General features: G+C 52.2%; 1 protein-coding gene and 1 long non-coding RNA gene across 2 annotated transcripts in view; one reads left to right on the top strand and one right to left on the bottom strand.

The window, feature by feature from the left end:
- The window catches only part of SNTG2 (syntrophin gamma 2), a 184,813-nt gene extending 173,601 nt beyond the window's left edge, over nucleotides 1–11,212 (bottom strand). Inside the window, exon 1 of the mRNA XM_045447897.1 lies at nucleotides 11,053–11,212. Within this exon, the coding sequence (XP_045303853.1) occupies nucleotides 11,053–11,124 (72 nt within the window). The 5' untranslated portion in view covers nucleotides 11,125–11,212. The remainder of the gene's footprint in view (nucleotides 1–11,052) is intronic.
- LOC123581701 lies at nucleotides 9,545–18,668 on the top strand. Its single transcript, XR_006703949.1, has 3 exons — nucleotides 9,545–10,434; nucleotides 14,953–15,039; nucleotides 18,132–18,668. It is a non-coding gene; the product is annotated as an uncharacterized LOC123581701 (long non-coding RNA).
- The last annotated feature ends 679 nt before the right edge of the window (nucleotides 18,669–19,347 follow it).

Here is a 19,347-nt window from a genome sequence, read left to right on the forward strand (position 1 = left end):
TATCCATGGGATACAAGTGTGCTGTTTCGAAGGGGCACATGCACCCCCCCATGTTTATAGCAGCACTATCAACAATAGCCAAAGTATGGAAAGAGCCCAAATGTCCACTGATGGATGAACAGATAAAGAAGATGTGGTCTATAGATACAATAGAGTATTGCTCGGCAATCAAAAAGAATGGAATCTTGCCATCTGCAACTACGTGGATGGACCTGGAGGGTATTATGCTAAGTGAAATTAGTCAGAGAAAGACAAAAATCATATGACTTCACTCATACGAGGACTTTAAGACACAGAACAGATGAACACAAGGGAAGGGAAACAAAAACAATATAAAAACAGGGAGGGGGACAAAACAGAAGAGACTCATAAATACAGAGAACAAACTGAGGGTTGCTGGAGGGGTGGTGGGAGGGGGGATGGGCTAAATGGGAGAGGGGCACTAAAGAATCTACTCCTGAAATCATTGTTGCACGATATGCTAACTAATTTGGATGTAAATTTTTAAAAATTAAAAATAAAATTAAAAATAAGATAAGATAAAATAAAATAAAATAAAATAAAATAAAATAAAATAAAATAAATCGGGTGATTTCAGGAGATATCCACATATCCCCTCCCAATTTCTGATGTTCCGATTCCTGTTGTTTTGTTTTCCTTTCACGTGACATGACCAAAGGTCCATTTCTGCAGGGTGCACACAGGAGGGAGGCCGCTGCTGTGGGCACCCAGAGTGTGGGTCCACAACAGATGCCCAGGGCTGCAGCCAGCAGCTGGGTGGTGTGGACACGACCTCCCCAGGGTTGGGGGCCCTGGAGGAGCTCCCCCAGAGCATCAGCAAATGTAACAACTACGGACCTACTTCTTTTTTTTTTTTTTTTTTTTTAATTTTTTTTTTCGACGTTTATTTATTTTTGGGACAGAGAGAGACAGAGCATAAACGGGGGAGGGGCAGAGAGAGAGGGAGACACAGAATCGGAAACAGGCTCTGGGCTCCAAGCCATCAGCCCAGAGCCCGACGCGGGGCTCGAACTCCCGGACTGCGAGATCGTGACCTGGCTGAAGTCGGATGCTTAACCGACTGTGCCACCCAGGCGCCCCACTACGGACCTACTTCTGAAGCTGCAGGTCTGTGCTCAGATTCCCTTGCAAACTGTATTCTTTTTTTTTAATTTTTTTTTTTTTTTTTTTTTTTTTACTTATTTTTGAGACAGAGAGAGACAGAGCATGAGCAGGAGAGGGGCAGAGAGAGAGAGAGAGGGAGACACAGAATCTGAAGCAGGCTCCAGGCTCCAAGCTCTCAGCACAGAGCCTGACACGGGGCTCGAACTCACAAACCATGAGATCATGACCTGAGCCGAAGCTGGAAGCCCAACCAACTGAGCCACCCAGGCGCCCCACAAACTATTCTTTACTGAAGGTGCGTCAGTGTCCCAGCTTGCTGTAACAAAATTGTCACAAACTTGGTGGTGCAAAACAAGAAGGCCATCTTCCCAGTCTTTGAGGGCCTCAGTACAAAATGAAATCAGAGGCTCGCCTCTCTCCCAGCTCCCAGGCTCGTGGCCGCATCCGGGTGTCTGTCTCCCCATTCACCTCCCCTCTGCTCCGTGCATCTGTCCCCCTGCCCACCCCCCCCCGCCCCGAACACAGGTACTCACACTTAAGTGTCCGCTCAAATATTTCAGGACAAGCGTCTCCTTTCAAGACCCTTCTCTGAATCCCACCTTTGGCCATATGACTTTCCAGGGATTCTTAGGGCATAGGCGTATCTTCTTGGGAACCACCATCCAATCCACTACAGAAGACACATTGGGCGATTGGAAAATCACAGGCAAAACCCTAAATATGCTGAGTAACGTCCTAAACAAACCTTCTGACCGAGAAAAGCCCATTACGATTAGTCCTAACACACAAACTCCTGGGGCAGCATTCCAGCGGAAACAGCGACTGTCGGGAGTGTGTAGTTACAGAGCCATCTGGCACCGCGTTGTTTTTCTAGCGAGGAAAGAAGGATTGTGCTGTGCCTCTGACGGTAGATGATGCTGTGTGTAAATTCCACGTTACAACATACTACACAGTTATGTGGTCTCATTAAGGCAAAACCTGCAAACCACACAAGATCAAAGTTTGGGCCCTATGTTCTCAGGATAGTGACACAGTAAAAATTAGGAATACAAACCGCCTAAGACATCATAGTCGTACTATGATAATGACTCACCTTTAATGAAGCCTGCCTAATAATAATAGTAAAAACGAGTGAAGTTGTTACTAGTACCCCCATTACACATTTCCCAACACAGTCGTTTACGAACGGGGCCATCGTAGAACCCTGTAATATGGGCACTGCGATTCTCCCCACCTTACTGGTGAGCCACAGAGAAGTTCAGTAACCCACCCCAGTCACACAGAAATCGGCCCCTGAGCTTTGCGCTCTCAGTCCTTCTGGTATGCTAGTCGAGAACGCAGAATCAGCCAGAAGAGTGGACCAGGAGAGGTGCCCAAAGGACAAGCATACAAAGAATAGGTAGCAAACTAAAACAACTTGAGCTAGACTAGGTTAACACAAAACAAACTGTGGCCCCAGGGTCAAGGACTCCGACGTGTGAGCCTATGAATGATGCACAGCTCACACTCCACAGAGAGCAGAGATTGCACATTTAGGGAAAAGTTCTTACTTAAGTTCAGACCACTTGGACCTTGGGTCTCACTCTGCTCACGAGAAAGAAGCAGGCGTTTGCTGAGACACCAGAGCCCCTCACGGGCCTCCACTCACAGCTCTGCCTTTTCTGCCTCGATGTGGAGGGATTCTGCTTAACCCCTGAGAACCTACTGCCCCAGCGGGTAACGCCTCTGCTCCGTGACCCGAAAACACTGGGCCTGGGGAGGAAGCCTGCTCTGTGCGTGAAAACCTTCAGACCCTGGGTCTGAACTTTTCCCTCCACGCCGGCTGGGGGGTAAAACAGAAATGTGGGCTCTAAGAGACTCCCCCTAAAGAGCTCTGCGGGCTCTGGGCTGACGGCTCAGAGCCTGGAGCCTGTTTCCGATTCTGTGTCTCCCTCTCTCTCTGCCCCTCCCCCGTTCATGCTCTGTCTCTCTCTGTCCCAAAAATAAATAAACGTTGAAAAAAAAAATTTAAAAAAAAAAAAAATAAAGAGCTCTGAAACCTGGTGTATGTGGGAAGAATGCATGTGCACGTGTGTGTATGTGCATGGGGGGTGTGCATTGCATGTGCAAGGTGTATGTGTCTGGTGTGTGTACGTGTGTGTGTGCCGTGTTTGCTGTGTGTGTGCACATGTGTGCATTTTCTGTGGTGTGTGACATCTGTGTGCACGTGTGTGATGCATATGCACGTGTGATGTGCATGTGTGATGTGTGCACATGTGATGCGTGCAGTATGTGTGGTGCGTGTGCACAAGTATGTGATGTGTGCACGCACATCTGTGGTGTGTGTACTCTGTGCATGTGTGATGCATATGCACACCGTGGTGTGCACACGTGTGTCACATGTGTGTGCACCTACACGCGGCACCCGCACTCCTGCCCCTCCCCCAGAGTCCCCGCAGGCACCACGTCCGGCGCGCCTGCCCCGAATCCGAGCCACTCCCGGCTGCACCTGTGCTGACCGTCCCCGCAGCTCCCACGTACCGTCCCCCCAGGGCTTCTGTGCATCCGCCTCAAGTGTCTGGGCCACAGCTCCGGGACTGTCCTGCACGCATAACGACCACACCGGGTAACACAGGGGTTCCTCTGTGCCGGCACATGCCTCTTCGCCTTACAATGCCCATGAAGACTGGCCACCACGTGTCACGTGTTCACTCCGCAAACCCTGACCTCCACCTCTCCAGAAGGCCCCTGAGCACACTGCCCCCCACAGCCCAGGGAGGAGCCCCAGGAGGACGCGGGGACTCCCTCCCGCTGTGGTGCTGGCTCGACCCAGCGCCTCTGCCTGGACCTCTCTGTTTCTGCCTCCGATTCCAGCACAGACACTGTCCTGTAAGTGGTGTGTGTGTGTGCGCACCGGTGTAACATTTACACCCACAGAGCCCTTCTCCAGAGGACGCGCAATTCTCCTGCCGCCCAGTGCCCATTCCCCAGGAAATCCTTGAGCCTGGGAGAACCCACGTGGTGCCAGCTTCCCGGGCCACCCTCCGTCTGCTCCCTCCTCTGCAGGAAGCCTGGCGTCTCTGGCATTTCTCGTGACACACGGGGAGAAGTGGGTATTTCTCTACCTTGCTACGCAAACCATGAAACTTTTAGGAATAAGACCAGACTTGGATTTCTTTCATCAAGATAACACGGGCCCGTGATGATGCATCGACACCGCACGCCTTTCTAGAAGGACTGCTTCTAACTCATCGGGTTCTGAATGTCCTGGGGTTTACGGCATGAGAGGTAATTTTATATTTCTCAGTCTGTGACACTTAGGGAAAATGGGTGACGGGCACTGAGGAGGGCACTTGTTGGGATGAGCACCGGGTGTCGTGTGTAAGCGATGAACCACGGGAACGTACTCTCAAAGCCAAGAGCACACTGCATACAGTATGTTGGCCAACTTGACAATAAGTTATCAAAAATAAACAAATAAACATTTGAAAAGATAATTACAACGAGCCATTTGGTAAAGTACACCTATCTGAAGAGAAATCATTAAGGGTAATATTCAGCAGGATAGAAACGAGAAACAGAATAAACTATATTTTACCATTAAGAGTTCTACTCATTTGTCAAAGCGATGTTAGAATGTTGCTATCACAAAAATAAAAGGTGCGATTTTATTCAAACCCAAAACAGCTAATGATAAATGTAAAATAAATTCTCAGCATAAAGGCCAGAATCAGAACTTCTCCCTCCCACTCACAGAATCACACCCGGACGCAGGTATGTACATGATCGGGAGGGTGTGTGCTTGTCAGCGGCTACGCTCCGCGTATACGAGTAGCCAAGTCTTCTGGCTCTCTCTATAAGAAAGGGAAATACTCGCATTCACTCCTAAACAGCATCATTGGCCAAGCTGCAGACATGCCTTTCTAAAGGCAATCATGACTTAGGTTGGTTCAAATCGTAACCTGGCCGTTGTAAGAAGGCCCATGCGGCCTAGGAGCACCGACCGTGTGGATGGGAACGAGGCCCACAAGGCCTGGGAGCATCGAACGCCTGGACGGAGCCGGGGCTTTGGCCGCAGGAGAGGAGGGAGCGGCCATCAGGGAGCAGCAGGGCTGCCGCAGCCACTGGGAATTAGCAGAGCTAACGGGAGGCTGGGACTGAGGTGAGGGTTGGGATGCAGCATGAGCAAAGGGCCTGAGGCAGCCAGAAGGAACACAGGTGCCTCCGAAGCTTCAGAGGGCAGGGTCTGGACACTGCCATGGGCTCTGTGGGTGGTGCTATATGACTCTCTGACACGAAAACACAGAAAGGCAACCGGGTTTCGGGATTGAGATTATGAGACTGGTTTGGGGGATGGTAACTGAAGAGCCAGGCCACAGACACAGAGGTCTGAGCTGAGTGGCTGAGGACACAGCCTGGGGGTGCCAGTGGTGTCCAGTGGCCGGGTGGTGGGTACCCTAAACAGGGGGAGGTTACCCCGGAAGGCTAATGGAGGGCTGGTCACCCAAAGACCCCAAGGAGGAAGGGGTGAAGCAGAGGCTGTGATGCGGGACAGGGGTGTGTCCGGAGGGAGCTGGAAGCCACTGCTGCTTCCCACAGGCCGAGGTCTGGGGACCCACAGGGCCCTCGTGTCTCAGGGATGGAGGCTGGGCACAGAGGCAGCTGTGGGCAGTGCTCAGACTGCGGGAAAGACGGCATAGGGCTCAGGCCCCCCTCATCTCGTAGTTCTGTTTTAGAAAGGGAAGCCGGTTTCCCCATTAGAGAACATTCCAGAGCCCTTGCGTTCAGTTTCCGGAAGCTCGTCCTCCAAGGTTTGCTGTGAACACCGCTAACCATAAAGTACTTATGTTCCGTGGAAGGGGTTATAATTTTTGAGAGGAATAACTGAGAGTTATGTCACACTTTATAAATACGGATTATTTTTCTAAACGCTAACTCAAAGAATAAAGACATTCTCATATGGAATTTGGGTGCATTTCTGTGGTTACATTTTTACCAACAATAATTCATAAAAGAGACAATAAAATATCTGCCTGTCAGGAACATTCATTCTAGATGGGATTTAGTTCTAACTGCAGTGTGTCATTTAAACCATTTTTGATTAAAACACAAATAATCACAGTTAATTCCTCATTAGTTAACTCCTCAATGCAATTAGTAACCCGCTGGGTACCCGAGGGATGTCTGTCCTCCCGAGCTGGAGTCTCACAAAGATGCGTGAAAAATAAAGAGTGGATGTTAACGAGCATGACGGTATTTACGATGCTGAACTTGCGCATTTTGTGTGACTGCTTCCATAATAGTGCAATTCGGTGCTGTAACAAAACGGGATCTGTCCGAATTTCAAAAGAGTTCAAAATAACTATCAAAACTAAGGAGAGTCGATGTCAAATGTCAACGGTACGGTCCGTTCCCATTAGTTATTCGTTCCCAACAACTAACAGGCGCGGCACCAGGCTCCTTAGAACCCAGCCCCGTCAGCCCGGCATTCCTTTAAGTGGAGACGGGTTTATTTCCCTAAATCTTCATTCTTTGCTTAATTAAGCATAGCTAATTAACAACATTTACAGGCTCTAAAACAGCAGACACTGTAGAAAACACAACTATTTTACCCAATAACTTTAGTTGAAAAATCACAAAATCATAACTGTCCGGCATCAAAGCAGATGTGGGATCAGCACGGTCCGGAAGGGCGGGCTTCAGGGGCGAGGGGTCAGGCCTCACGGCTCTGGGTCCCCAAGAGCAGGGAGGTTTAGTCTTTGACACAGCAGGAGAGGTCGAGCCGCTTCAGTGTGGGCACAGACTGGGGGGACAAGTGACATCTACTGTCCACTGGAAAGAATCTGAAGCCTTTCATCCAAAACCACCGCCTGGACGACAGGACGAGGTGACCAGCCTGAGGGTAACCGCAAGTACCGGCCCCTTTAAAATGCAAATACGTTTCTTCTGGACCTTCTCAGGCATTTTTCCTCCAGAGGCATTTTTTACCCTTCCTTATCTCAGTAAAATACCTGTCGGTTCTATTTAAATAGCAGGTGCTGCATCAGAGATTCAAAACCACCCTGGGCACCCAAACAGCACATTCTTGGGGTGAGACACCAGAGGGAGGGAACACCACCGGCTGTACGGCTGTACTCACTACGGGGGCGGGGGGGGGGGGAGGGCCTGCCCCCTGCCAACAGGACACAGACAGCCATGGAGGGCCCCTCCCCTTCCGGAACTGTCCTTTCTGGGCCTGAGGTCACCAGGTGCTGCCCCCAGGGACAGGTAAGCTCTAGGGTCTGGGCAAAACGGCCACCTAACTTAATTCCTCCTCAGCCAACAGCACAGACTCTCCTCCCTCCTTCCCGTCAGAAAGGAGCCAGGAACCCGAGTAAGTGAGTCCTTCCCTGGATGGAATACAGTCAGCCTCTCCCAACGCAGGTGTCAGGGGCATCCTGGGAAGTGGAGCTACTTAAAGTTGGGAGTTTTAAAACCCAGGTCTCTGTTCTGGTATCAGACGGACCTGCTGCTGTAAAAGGCTGTCGTCCCGCGTACGTATGTCTGGGAAACAAGGCGATTCCAACCTCTGGGGTTTTCGATAAATAAGCATGGCTCTAACTCGGATCTTGTTGAAATGTTCACTGGCAATTACATCTCCTGATAAAATCTGATTCCTCATTTTAAATGACGTGAATCTTGCTTTTATGATGTCACAGACCTCACGAGAAATTCCACAGTTGAAACCAAAGATGAGTCAAGCAAGGAGAAGAAACAGGTAACAAAAGCATAAAAGGAAGGGACCGCCTTGCCGGGAGGTCGCACGCGTACATGACCTCCCACAGTAATTCACATCTCAAATTACCAACCGCACGTTTAAGCGACCTGTTCTCACCTTTCCAGGGGCAAGCTCATCGCACACAACAGCAGGCGCGCTGCTGGCCCAGAAGCAGAGCACACTCTTCCACTGCACTGCTGCTTCTCGAGCAATGCACTTCAGCAGGGGTGGGGCGTGGGGGAGCCCGGGTCCAGCAATGCACTTTAGCAGGGGTGGGGGGTGGGGGAGCCCGGGTCCAGCAATGCACTTTAGCAGGGGTGGGGGGTGGGGGACCCTGGGTCCAGCAATGCACTTCAGCAGGGGTGGGGGGTGGGGGAGCCGGGGTCCAGCAATGCACTTCAGCAGGGGTGGGGGGTGGGGGAGCCGGGGTCCAGCAATGCACTTCAGCAGGGGTGGGGAGGTGGGGAGCCCGGGTCCAGCAATGCACTTCAGCAGGGGTGGGGGGTGGGGGAGCCGGGGTCCAGCAATGCACTTCAGCAGGGGTGGGGAGGTGGGGAGCCCGGGTCCAGCAATGCACTTCAGCAGGGGTGGGGGGTGGGGGAGCCGGGGTCCAGCAATGCACTTTAGCAGGGGTGGGGAGGTGGGGAGCCAGGGGCCCCCCTGGCAGAACCCAGAGGGAGCAGACCATGGAACAGCTATGGAAAAGGGACTGCAAAGGAAGAGACATTCACGTTTGGCCAGGTTCCCACGATTCAAGCAACCAGTCCTTGCAAAGACTGCTGCATTTGTGACTTCCGAAAAAATATCTGCCACTAGAAATATAATGGGCTTAAAACAAGTTTCTTTTTTGTCATCAATCTTTCTCATCAGAAGCACGGAGTTCCTTCCTTAACAGAAAGGATGGAATAGCTATGCAAATTCAATGACATTACGTAAAGTTACTGACACAAAAATTCGTAATTCTGCGTGGTTGTCTGGACCCCAATCATCCCAGTAAAAATTAATGACCATCCAACACGTATAGTGCCGTTTCCCATACCTAAGCCATGATCACATGCTCTGGATGCTCATGTTTTTAAAGACAACATGTAAACGGGATGCTTAGATGGGTTTAAACAGAGAGGAATCTGAAGCTTCTCCTACACTGCAGCCCAGTGGAGCACTGAGAACAGCTTGCTGTTTATGTACCCAAAGTTATTATTCTCGCCCTCACCACGCTGTCCATCATGATTCTAATATTTGGCCTCCAATCCTAACAAGAGCTTACTTGCAAGTATAATTCACATAGGTTGTATCATATAATCAAGGCTCTTCTTACAAAGAAAGCACTAATCACATCTTACGCAAACTGGTGAATAGACTCCATCTCGACTAGCACAGCCCAAATTTAGCACCTCAGAGGAATCAACACTTGGCACAGTGGAGACTACTCATCGGGCGACTTGCAGTTGATACAGTTTTTAAAAGCCAAAGTCACTGCCAATAATTCATCAACTGGGTCAATGATGATAAATCCACTCGATTCTTCCACTACAAGAGCAACGGTTATAAACAGGACTTGTTGGAAAAATACCTCAAGGAAAACGTACAATTCTAACCATGGGGGGAATCGCTTTAAAATTCGAAGCAGCACTAAAACGAAAGCCTCTGGCACTTACTACAAGCACATCTTGTCGGGTTTAATCGCCACCCACAGTGGCTGGAGAGCGGTTCATGTCACAAAGTACTTTAAAAATACACACAGAACTTTACCTGGGATGGAGTTTTAAGATTTTGTAACAATATCCCAGAAATGCATAACGTGATGGAAAAGGCATCTATTCACAGATTGAGAAAAAACAATCATAGTTACTACTCCTGCCCTAGTTCAGAAGCATCAGGACCCGTGACCATCTCTGAAAACACTTGTCAGGTACCCCGAAAAGTACAGCCAGTGTATCCTGGGTTCTCACCGGCGTCCGCGGGGTGAGGGGACGTGGGGGCAGCCCCACAGGGGTGCTGCTGTGACACCTGCATGAACCACTTCAGTGTCTCCAGAAAGCCTCCTGTGGCTCCTGATAATCCGCTGCTTTCCTAAACTGTTTCCAGGAAGCTCGGTTATGCTGTGGGTGGCAACTTGAAGGCTTCCAAGAACTTTCCGTTTTTGTTTGTGCCAACATTTGTTTTCTGTCAACAGTTCAGCTATTCAAAAATACGAAGCTGGCAGGGGGGCTGTTTGAACCAGGGACTGGAATAGGGGGTCCCAACAGCGTCCATGTTCCGAATCCGAATACGGCGCACGGGGCTGTGGGTGTCCCCGGCCCCGGAGAGACAGAGGGGTACGGGGGGGGGGCAAACTGGGACCGACCCCCACCCGGCCGCAACCGGGACGGGGGCCCCCGGGCCCCAAACCCCCGGACCCGGAGTCGCTCGCACGAAGGAACCAGCCAACCCCAAACGCCGGATTCTGGAAAACCCCCGTTCCCATGGCCCAGGGCGCCCCCGCGCTTCCAGCCAGCCCTTAGGGACGTCAGACAGCAAATCCAGTTTCCAGCCGGGGTATTGGGGTGCGGACAGAGAGAGGCGGCCAGGAGGTGAGCGCCCACTGTGGCCGAGGTCCCCGAGCCCGCCCACCGGCACCGGCTGCTCCAGATGACAGAGAAGGAAGGGGGAGGGTGTGGGAGGGGGCGCGGGGGGCGGAAGGAGACTCGCGGAGGGGAAGGGGTAAGAAAAGGAGTGCGGGAAGGGGTGCGCGGAGAGGGCGGGGCGCTGAAAGGCTAGGTGGGTGCGGGGAGGGGAAGGGGCGCGGGGAGGGGAAGGGGCGCGGGGGGCGGAGGGGGACTCGTGGAGCGCAAAGGCTAAGAGAAGGGGTGCGGGAAGGGGAGCCGAGGGTAAGGGGGCGGGAAGGGGAAAGGACGTGGGGAGAGGAGGGAAAGGGGTGAGCGGAGAGGACGGGACACTGGAAGGCGAGGCGGGAAGGGGAAGGCGAGGCGGGGAGGGGAAGGGGCGCGGGAAGGGGTGCGCGGGGAGGGGAGGGGAACTCGCGGAGCGGAAGGGCTAAGAGAAGGGGTGCGGGAAGGGGTGCTCGGAGAGGACGGGGCGCGGGTAGGCGAAGGGGCACGGGAAGCCGAGGTGGACGCCGGCGGGCGAGGGGCTCGGAGTGGGGGACGGGGAGCCGGGGGGCGGAGGGGGCGCCGAGGGGCCGCACTCACCCGCGCGGGCTCCAGCAGGTGGTCGGGGCGGCCGCTGGGGGCGGCGGGGGGCGGCGGGCCGTGCGCGCTCATGGCCGCCCAGCGCCGGGGCCCCGCGCCAGCGTCCGAGGGTCCCGCGGGCGGCTGGTCCGCGCCCCTCCCGGGCCCGGCGGCAGGGGGAGGGGCGTTCCTCGCTCCGCCCACATGGGCCCGCCCCCGGGGGGAGGGGCGCGCTGCGTTCCGGGTGGGCGGGGCCGGCGCACGGGCGGGGCCGGGGCACGTGGCGCTCCCGCGGGGGTGGGGGGGCAGGGGTCCGAGGCGGAGCGGGCGTACGGGCCCTGGGCCGGGCCGGGGGAGCGCATCCGGCTGGGGTCGGCAGGGGGCACTAGGGCCGCACGGGGGGTGGGGGGGGGGGGAAGGGTGGGAGAGCTTGGATGCTCCGCTCCCTCGGGCTCGAGGCGAGCGCCCCCACCCCGGGCTGGGCGCCCCCTCCGCGTCCTTCTCCAGGGTGTCTGATTGGGGGGCTCCCCTCTGCCCTCCCCGCCCTCGCTCGGTACAGCCCCGCTGCTTTTCGGGTCCCTGGGGACCCACCGCCCCACCGCACCCCGTGCCGTCGCCGGTCTCACCGCAGGTGACGTGGGACCCCGGGGACCGTCCCGCGAAGGAAAGCGCGCGGAAGCCTCGGCTCTTCCCCAAGCACTCGTCCAGCCCGAACCCGGGGGTCACCGCTCCGTGGCGCCCCGGCCTCCCCGCCCTGGGCCCAGTCGGGAGTCCGGTCCCAGCCCCCAGCCCGGGGCTCCGCAGAAACGGCTCTCGGGCCGGTAACACTGGCGGTGTAGACCCAAATACTCCTCGTTTAAATGCAAATGTGGATTTGAGACACATTTGGGGAAGAAACGCAAAAACACAAGGCCCCCAAGCTGTAAAGAAGCAACCAAGTGTCTTCCTCCCTTTCTGAGCCCCACGTGCCGGGCCGCGCGGGCCCTGCTGGGCGGAGCCTGCATATGAGGGGCTCTTCCTGCCCGGGATCCCCCTTCCTCTCGCTGCCCAGGCCCGGAAGAGGCCCCAAGCTAAGTCCCTAGACCGCCTGACGGAGGAGGGCGGGGGGTATATACTGAACAAACATCAGATTCCAACCTGGGTTTTTTTTCCAGCTTTACTGAGATGTACTTGACGTAACCCTGTGTACGTTTAAGGTGTATGTGGTGTTGATCTGATGCACTTCTATACTGCAGTGTGATCACCACCCTAGCATTAGCTAAACCCTCCAGGTCACACTATTGCCACTTCTTTCTGGTGGTGAGAACACTTAAATCTCTACTCTCTCACCAACGTTCAAGTGTGGAGTACAGTATTAACACCTGTAGTCACCATGCTGTTCATTAGACTCCCTACAACTCACTGCTCTCGTGACCAGCGTGTCCCCATTTCCCACCCCCACCCCAGCCCCCTCTTTGCTTCTTTTTAGATTCCACGGTGTGAGGTTAGACAGTATTTCTCTTTCTATGTCTCACTTACTTCACTGCACATAATTCCTCCAGGTCCATCCATGTTGCTGGAACTGGCGAGATTTCCTTCTTTCTCATGGCTGAATGATATTTCATCATATACATATGTATATGCATATATACATATGTATACATACAAACATACATGTTCATATATGCCTATGCACAAATATGTGTCGACAGCATATATATCATAGGTATGACATCTGATACGTACACGCACACACCTACATCTTCTCTGTCCGTATATACAACCACCGCTGGACACAGGATCTCTCGGTATTCTGGCTGTTGTGAGTAACATTGCAGTACACGTGTGAGTGCAGAGATCTCTTCCATGCCCTGTCTTCACCTCCTTTGGTAGAGGGGTTGCCGGATCCTATGGTAATTCTATTTCTAATCTTGTGAGGAACCGAGGCACTGGTTTTCATAGCGGCCGCACCAGTTTACAACCTGTTTTGACTGCTGAGCAGGTCTGGGCTTCTAACCCAGATGCACAAAAAGAGCGAGACTTTCCAGGATGCTCTCTCCTTTGCATCCCATCTATCCTGTACAGAATATTGGAGCTTCTAACACTTCTGACACTCAGTGGCTTACTAGAACATAAGCTCTTGAAACACAGAAATCTGGTCTTCTTTCTATCCCTGGCACGGTAGGCCCCAAGCAAAATAAGTGTCTTGGATGGACTGGCAAGGAACATTGTAGTACTTTTTGTCCACAGCAAAATCTAGAATAAGGACGAGGAAGTATGAGAGAGCATTATTTGAAGTTGCACGTAAGAAAGCGTTTGCAAAGAGTGCAGAGTTTTCCCGGCTGCCGCCTTTGGAGCTCTGTCCCCCTTTTCCATCAGGGGCAGATCCTCAGTTGCATTTACAATTTACACAGTCCCCCGGTGTCTAACCAAGCTCTCAGAAGGTGTCTCTTCCACTGCACATCAGCTCGGTGGCCCCAAACACACAGGCCCCTGTCAGCCCCGCCTCGCCTCACACGGCCTGTGCCAACCTTGTCCTGGTCCTTGGCCTCTGCGTGTGGCCCCTATTCCTCCAGCAGCTCCGAGGACCGGGTGCAAAGCCACACAGGACACCACAGCTCCACCTCTGCTGTGGTTTCTTTTCTCGTGGCCTCAGTCCCTCAAGTCCTGGTCATTTTGGTAGCATGGAGCTGAGGTTTCTATGTCCCCAGAGCTGTGGGAAGGCAGTTTCTATGTCCCCAGAGCCCTTGGACCGCAGCAGGCACTGAGCCTCCGTGAGCTCTGACACAGGAACCTCAGAAGCTCCCCTTCTCTCCCGCGTCTCCAGCCAGCCCGTCCTGGTCCTGCCGCTTCTTCTCCTCAGTCACAACTTACGTCGTATTTTATTCAGCTTTTATATTTGCTCGATTTCAGAGGGATGATCAAATACAGGTTTCCCCAGCGTAGCTGCAAGCAGCAGACTCTTGTGTGGGTTTAAAACCATATTTGCTACAGAAGAAATATGTTTGTATACGACATAATTTCTTGGTGTTGTTTAAACTGTGAAAATTTACTGGAGAGTAAAGAAAGTTTATTAGTTATTTAAGAAAAGAACATCATTTATGATCGAGTAAGCCTTTCAAAACTGATACGTTTATGAATCATGTCTGAAACTCACACGCTGTTATGGAAATGTGTTGATATTTATATGCTAAGGAGTTGAAGTGAATACTCTTTTTGAGGCTGTTTCGGAAAGACAGTAGTGTTACATTATAAAGACAGGTGTGAGATCATCCATGCTCAGAGCTACTCAGAGAAAGGAAAAAGGAAACAAGAGAAAGGAAAGGCTTCCACAGCAGGGGACCTGGATTATCATATGGAAATTTCTCCCAGGGCCTCTGGGGGCATGGGGGGGGGGGCTCACCTCTCAGAGGACTTAGTCCCTGTGATAGCACCCGTGTCCACGGGCCCAAGTGAATGCCTAAAACTGTGAATCTTTGTATCTTTTGCCGCTTGTAGTTTGCGGTATTTTTTCAGTCACCAGGCTCAGCCGCTATTGACCGAGTGCTGCTCAGCGCACAGGTGCTTCCGCAGATGCTGGGGTACGACTGACCTAAGAGCGGTGGGTCCTCACGGGCGTCCAGCGGATCGCTGACACAAGAGTACCTCCCTCCCTAGGGGCACTGCTGACGTTTTCTTACCCAGGTCATACAAATGTCCACAAGTGAGTTTCTTCACATGCACGTGTTAAGTATTTTTGAGAATGAATAAATGAGCGCACGATGCATTAAGTCACCATATCCTTACCTGAGTAAGATATTTGGAGAAGATATTAAAGAATATCTAGTAGGCACTGGAATATTCAAATATGCACTTCAATTTTTAGAATGGTCTCCAAATAGAAATAAAGCGTGAATATATTTAGGCTTGACTCATAACCAAGTACTCAACCCTTATTTTCAGTTATGTAAGTGTGCAGAGGCTCTGAGGAGAGAATCAGTTTCTGAACACAGAGATACTTAGATTTTCACAGGCTTAAGTAAGATGAATGTAAGTATTTGAACAACTTTATATGGTTCTCAACTTTGGCCGTGATAAAGATAATTATAAGGTTATCTTCTCAATGCTTTCATTCTCTTAATGAGTACTTTAGAGATGTATAAAGTATATGAATTTTGAGAAGTCGGAACTTACAACTTATTCACTTGTTCCTACAGAACATTACTTGTGGTCCATAGATCGTTCTTCATAAGAAAGTGCTCTCATCAAACACCTAGCCGTAACCGAGGCATATGGGGTTCCTTCGCTTCGTGACCTGATGAAGTGGTCATTTATCTCATTCGTTCATTATTTATTCCACACTAGGGACAGAACTTGTGTGATACACTGTGCTCCATGGAGGACAGGACGGGAAGGGCAGGTCCCGCCTCCGTCAGATGCACAGCACAGGGAGCAGCAGACAGGGGAATCGGGAGGGCTTGGCATTAACCAGGGAACCGTGTCAAGGATCAGTACCCTGCCCACCGCCCCCAGCCCCCAGCCCCACCAGGGTCCTCACCTGGGCCACTGCTCCACCCACCACGTGACGTGGTACCTGCCCCCCCCCCCCACAGCAGCCCTCCCCTTCCAGACCCTGGGCCTTCCCTCCAGCTCACTGACCTGTCAGTCCCAGGTGTCTCACTCCCAGGTCCCGTCAAGGACTGGAACCTGTCCTCACCGCCAGCCACTGACCCCCCCTCAACAAGCGTCCACTTCTCCCCTGTTCTGCTTGACCAATGAGATCCACAACTACCAGCCCCTTACAGCCCATTCTTACCCTCGCCCCGTTCAACCCTGCCCCTTCTTACCTGCCTGGAGAAGCCACAACCCGTTAGCCCAGCTGTCCCCGCATTCCTTACCTGTCCCCACACACCTGAGCGTGCAGGAAACCACAAAGCTGTGCAGAATGCTCTCCACCCCCCCACCCCCGGCCCTGGATCCCCAGCCTTCCCTCCCCCTCCCCTGCCCTCCCTGCCCTGTTCTCTCCCTACCTTTCCCTCCCCCTCCCTGGCCCCCCTCCAGTCCCTCCCCTCACTGCTCCCTTCCTCCCTGTCCCTCTCCTTCCCCTCTCCTGCCTCCCTTTTCTGCTCTCTCTTTACCTTTCCCTACCCCTCCCTTGCTCCTTCTCTCCCCTTCCCCCTCCCCTGCACTACCCTCCCCATTCTCTCCCTACCTTCCCCCCTGCTCCCATTCTCTCTGCTGCTGCCATCTTGCTTCCTGACCCCACAGAGAGAAACCAGAAAAGAGCTGGAGCCCCCCCCCACTCGCCCATCACCCTGCAATCACATCTACCCCCTTTCTGCTTTTCTGCGGACTCTCTGCTTCCACTTTCTCCGGAGGACTTCCTGATGTCCACTCAGAGGGGAGAGAAGCCCCAGTTGCACTATGGAAGCTGTCGCTTTGCTTTTCTTGCAATTATGTATTCTGTCTCCTTCTCTTGGTGCTCTGCTAGAATATTCTCACCCATTTGGAACGTGTCCTGCGCTGAGAAGAGTAAACTGTTCCCTCTCCTGGTCCTTGGAGACTGGTACCCCTCGCTCAGCCCTCCTGCCCTCTGGCTTCTGCAGGGGCGACCACAGCCTTCCCTCCATCTCACTCCCAGTGCTCTGCCAGGGCCTTGCCCCGCCCACCCTCAGCCCTGTCCAGGCTCCCGTGATGACGCCCCTATTCCCACACAGTCAGGTCACCGTGTATCAGGTGCACCTTCAGTGATTATCAACGTGAGTACTTGATTTATGAAAGAGGAGGAGGTCTTTTGTAATTACCTGGAGGCCCCATTGCAAGTGGAGACTTGGAAAATTAAAACGTTGATCACCTTCCCTGGAAGATGTAAGAAGCCACCCAATGGTCATTCAGGAGTAATCTAGGCAAAGCTAAAAATATATTTTCAGTTCTTTGGACCCTAAGCCATATCTGAACGGGATCTCCTTGTTCCTCTTTGAAGAGAAAAGCAGGGTCTTTGAGTCTTTGGAAAGCAGAGTCAAGAAAGGGAGACGTACAGAAGACAGTTTTGGAAGGCAGTGGTTCCCCATGTGAGGTGCTGAAGAGGTTAATCTGTAAGCTTTTGACTCAGCCATGCTGTACCTAAGAATTTGTCACAGTTCGTGATTAAAACACTCGTGGGCACACATCTGTTAAGCTTCATTAATAAAAGAAGGTACCACCTTTGTGCATAAAGAGAGGTGAAATAAATGCAGCCCGTGCATACCGCTTATGCGGCTGTTACTCTGAGGTCGGTCTCCGCTCATGTGCATTAGACAGGTCTGCAGTACGTTAAGAGAACAAAATAAAGTCATAAAATGTGAACAGTGCATAATGCACTTTACGAAAAGCAGAAATTAAGACGATTTATGTAAAAATGTATGTGTCTAGGGGCGCCTGGGTGGCTCAGTCGGTTGAGCGTCCGACCTCAGCTCAGGTCATGATCTCACGGTCCGTGAATTCGAGCCCCGCGTCGGGCTCTGGGCTGACGGCTCGGATCCTGGAGCCTGCTTCCGGTTCTGTGTCTCCCTCTCTCTTCCCCTCCCATGCTCATGCTCTGTCTCTCTCTGCCTCTCAAAATGAATAAATGTTAAAAAAAATTTTTTTAAGAGCGATTTTGGAGGCGCCTGGGTGGCTCAGTTGGTTAAGCATCCGACTTCGGCTCAGGTCATGATCTCACGGTTCATGGATTCGAACCCCAGGTCAGGCTCTGTGCTGACAGCTCAGAGCCTGGAGCCTGCTTCAGATTCTGTGTCTCTCCCTCTCTCTGCCCCTTCCCAGCTCATGCTCTCTCTCAAAAAAACAAATAAAAAACATTAAAATTTTCAAAATAAATTTAAAAATAAACATTTAAAAATTAAAAAAAAAAAAACGACTTCGTGTTAGCGTAAACTGAAGGCATTCACACGCAGGCACACGCAGGCGCACACCCACAAGCACACATCTTTGCCTTCCCATCAGGACTTCAAACTCGGGGAACACAAGTGCTCTGTCCTGGGTGGTCCTGGTACTGGGGGGCCCTCACTCCTGAGCACTCCAGGGATGCTGAACTAGTCAGCTGGCACTGAGACCAGCCAGGCCGTTGACAATCACTGAGCCATGGAAACCAACTTCTTTTCCAGGGTCCTCCAGGAGCCGGAAGCTCTGTGCTGCACCCTGAGACAGACTGGCCCTCCTATTGGCCCAAAGGACAGGTCCTCCCAAAGGACTGTTAGCCCAAAGGACCCATCTTCCCGAAGGCCTATTAGCCCAGGGACAGTCCTCTGGAGGCTCTACCCAGCTGAGACTGGGTGGGTAAGCTGAAACTTCTTGGATGAGCCACGAGTCAGTGGCAGCAAATGTCTCTGGAGGACCTGGTCTCACTCCTGGTGAAGTTGTAACACTGATCACTGATCACCAATCACGTTGGCATCCATTGGGGTTGTCTACATTACAGCCACTTTCTTCTTTGTAAATAATGTATTGTGGGAAGATACTTTTAGGTGTGTAAAATTGTTATTTATCCAATTTAAACTCCATAATTTTAAGTTTCATGAAGACTGATGATAACATTTAAATGAATAATTTTGTGTAAATCTCTGCCTTAATTTTGAACTTTACATCAATATTTCCGAAAATGAATCTGGGTAAGAGCACTTTCAAGGCTCGATGTGAAAATGAGGGGCGCCTGGGCGCCTCAGTCGGTTGAGTGTCCAACTTCAGCTCAGGTCATGGTCTCACGGTTTGTGAGTTCGAGTCCCGCGTCGGGCTCTGTGCTGACAGCTGGGAGCCTGGAGCTGCTTCAGATTCTGCGTCTCCCTCTCTCTCTGCCCCTCCCCACTCACACTCTGTCTCTCTCAAAAATAAACATTAAAAAAAATTTAAGACTCTATGTGAAAATTAAGTCACATTTCAGAAAGGTTTTCATGATGTTTTCATGTTGTCTGAGTTGTAGTCAAGAGAATCAAGAGACACGCTGTCCCTTCGTGTGCATTTGCTGCAACTGTGTTTGCCCATATCACGGCCTCTCTGCGCCCCACTGCGCGCCCCCAGCTCCCCACTCCCGTCCAACACATGCTCCCTGATTCTGGGTAAGCTCCACTTGTGTGCTTCCGGCTCAGCCCTAAATACCGCCGATTTGAGGGCTTAAACAATAGAATATCCTCTCCCCATTCTGGGGCCAGAAGTCTGAGATCCAGGAGCCGGCCCGGCTGGGCCCTTAGATGTGAGGGAGACTGTCCCCCACCTCTGGCAGCTGGCGGGCAGTCCTTGCTGCCTCGGCCTGGAGAAGCACCCCCAGACTTCTGCCTAATTCCAGATGGTGCTGTCCTGCTCGGTCTGCAAATTTCCCCTTTTTCT

Source organism: Leopardus geoffroyi, chromosome A3 (assembly GCF_018350155.1).
Source record: "Leopardus geoffroyi isolate Oge1 chromosome A3, O.geoffroyi_Oge1_pat1.0, whole genome shotgun sequence".
In the NCBI taxonomy this organism is placed as follows: Eukaryota; Metazoa; Chordata; class Mammalia; order Carnivora; family Felidae; genus Leopardus; species Leopardus geoffroyi.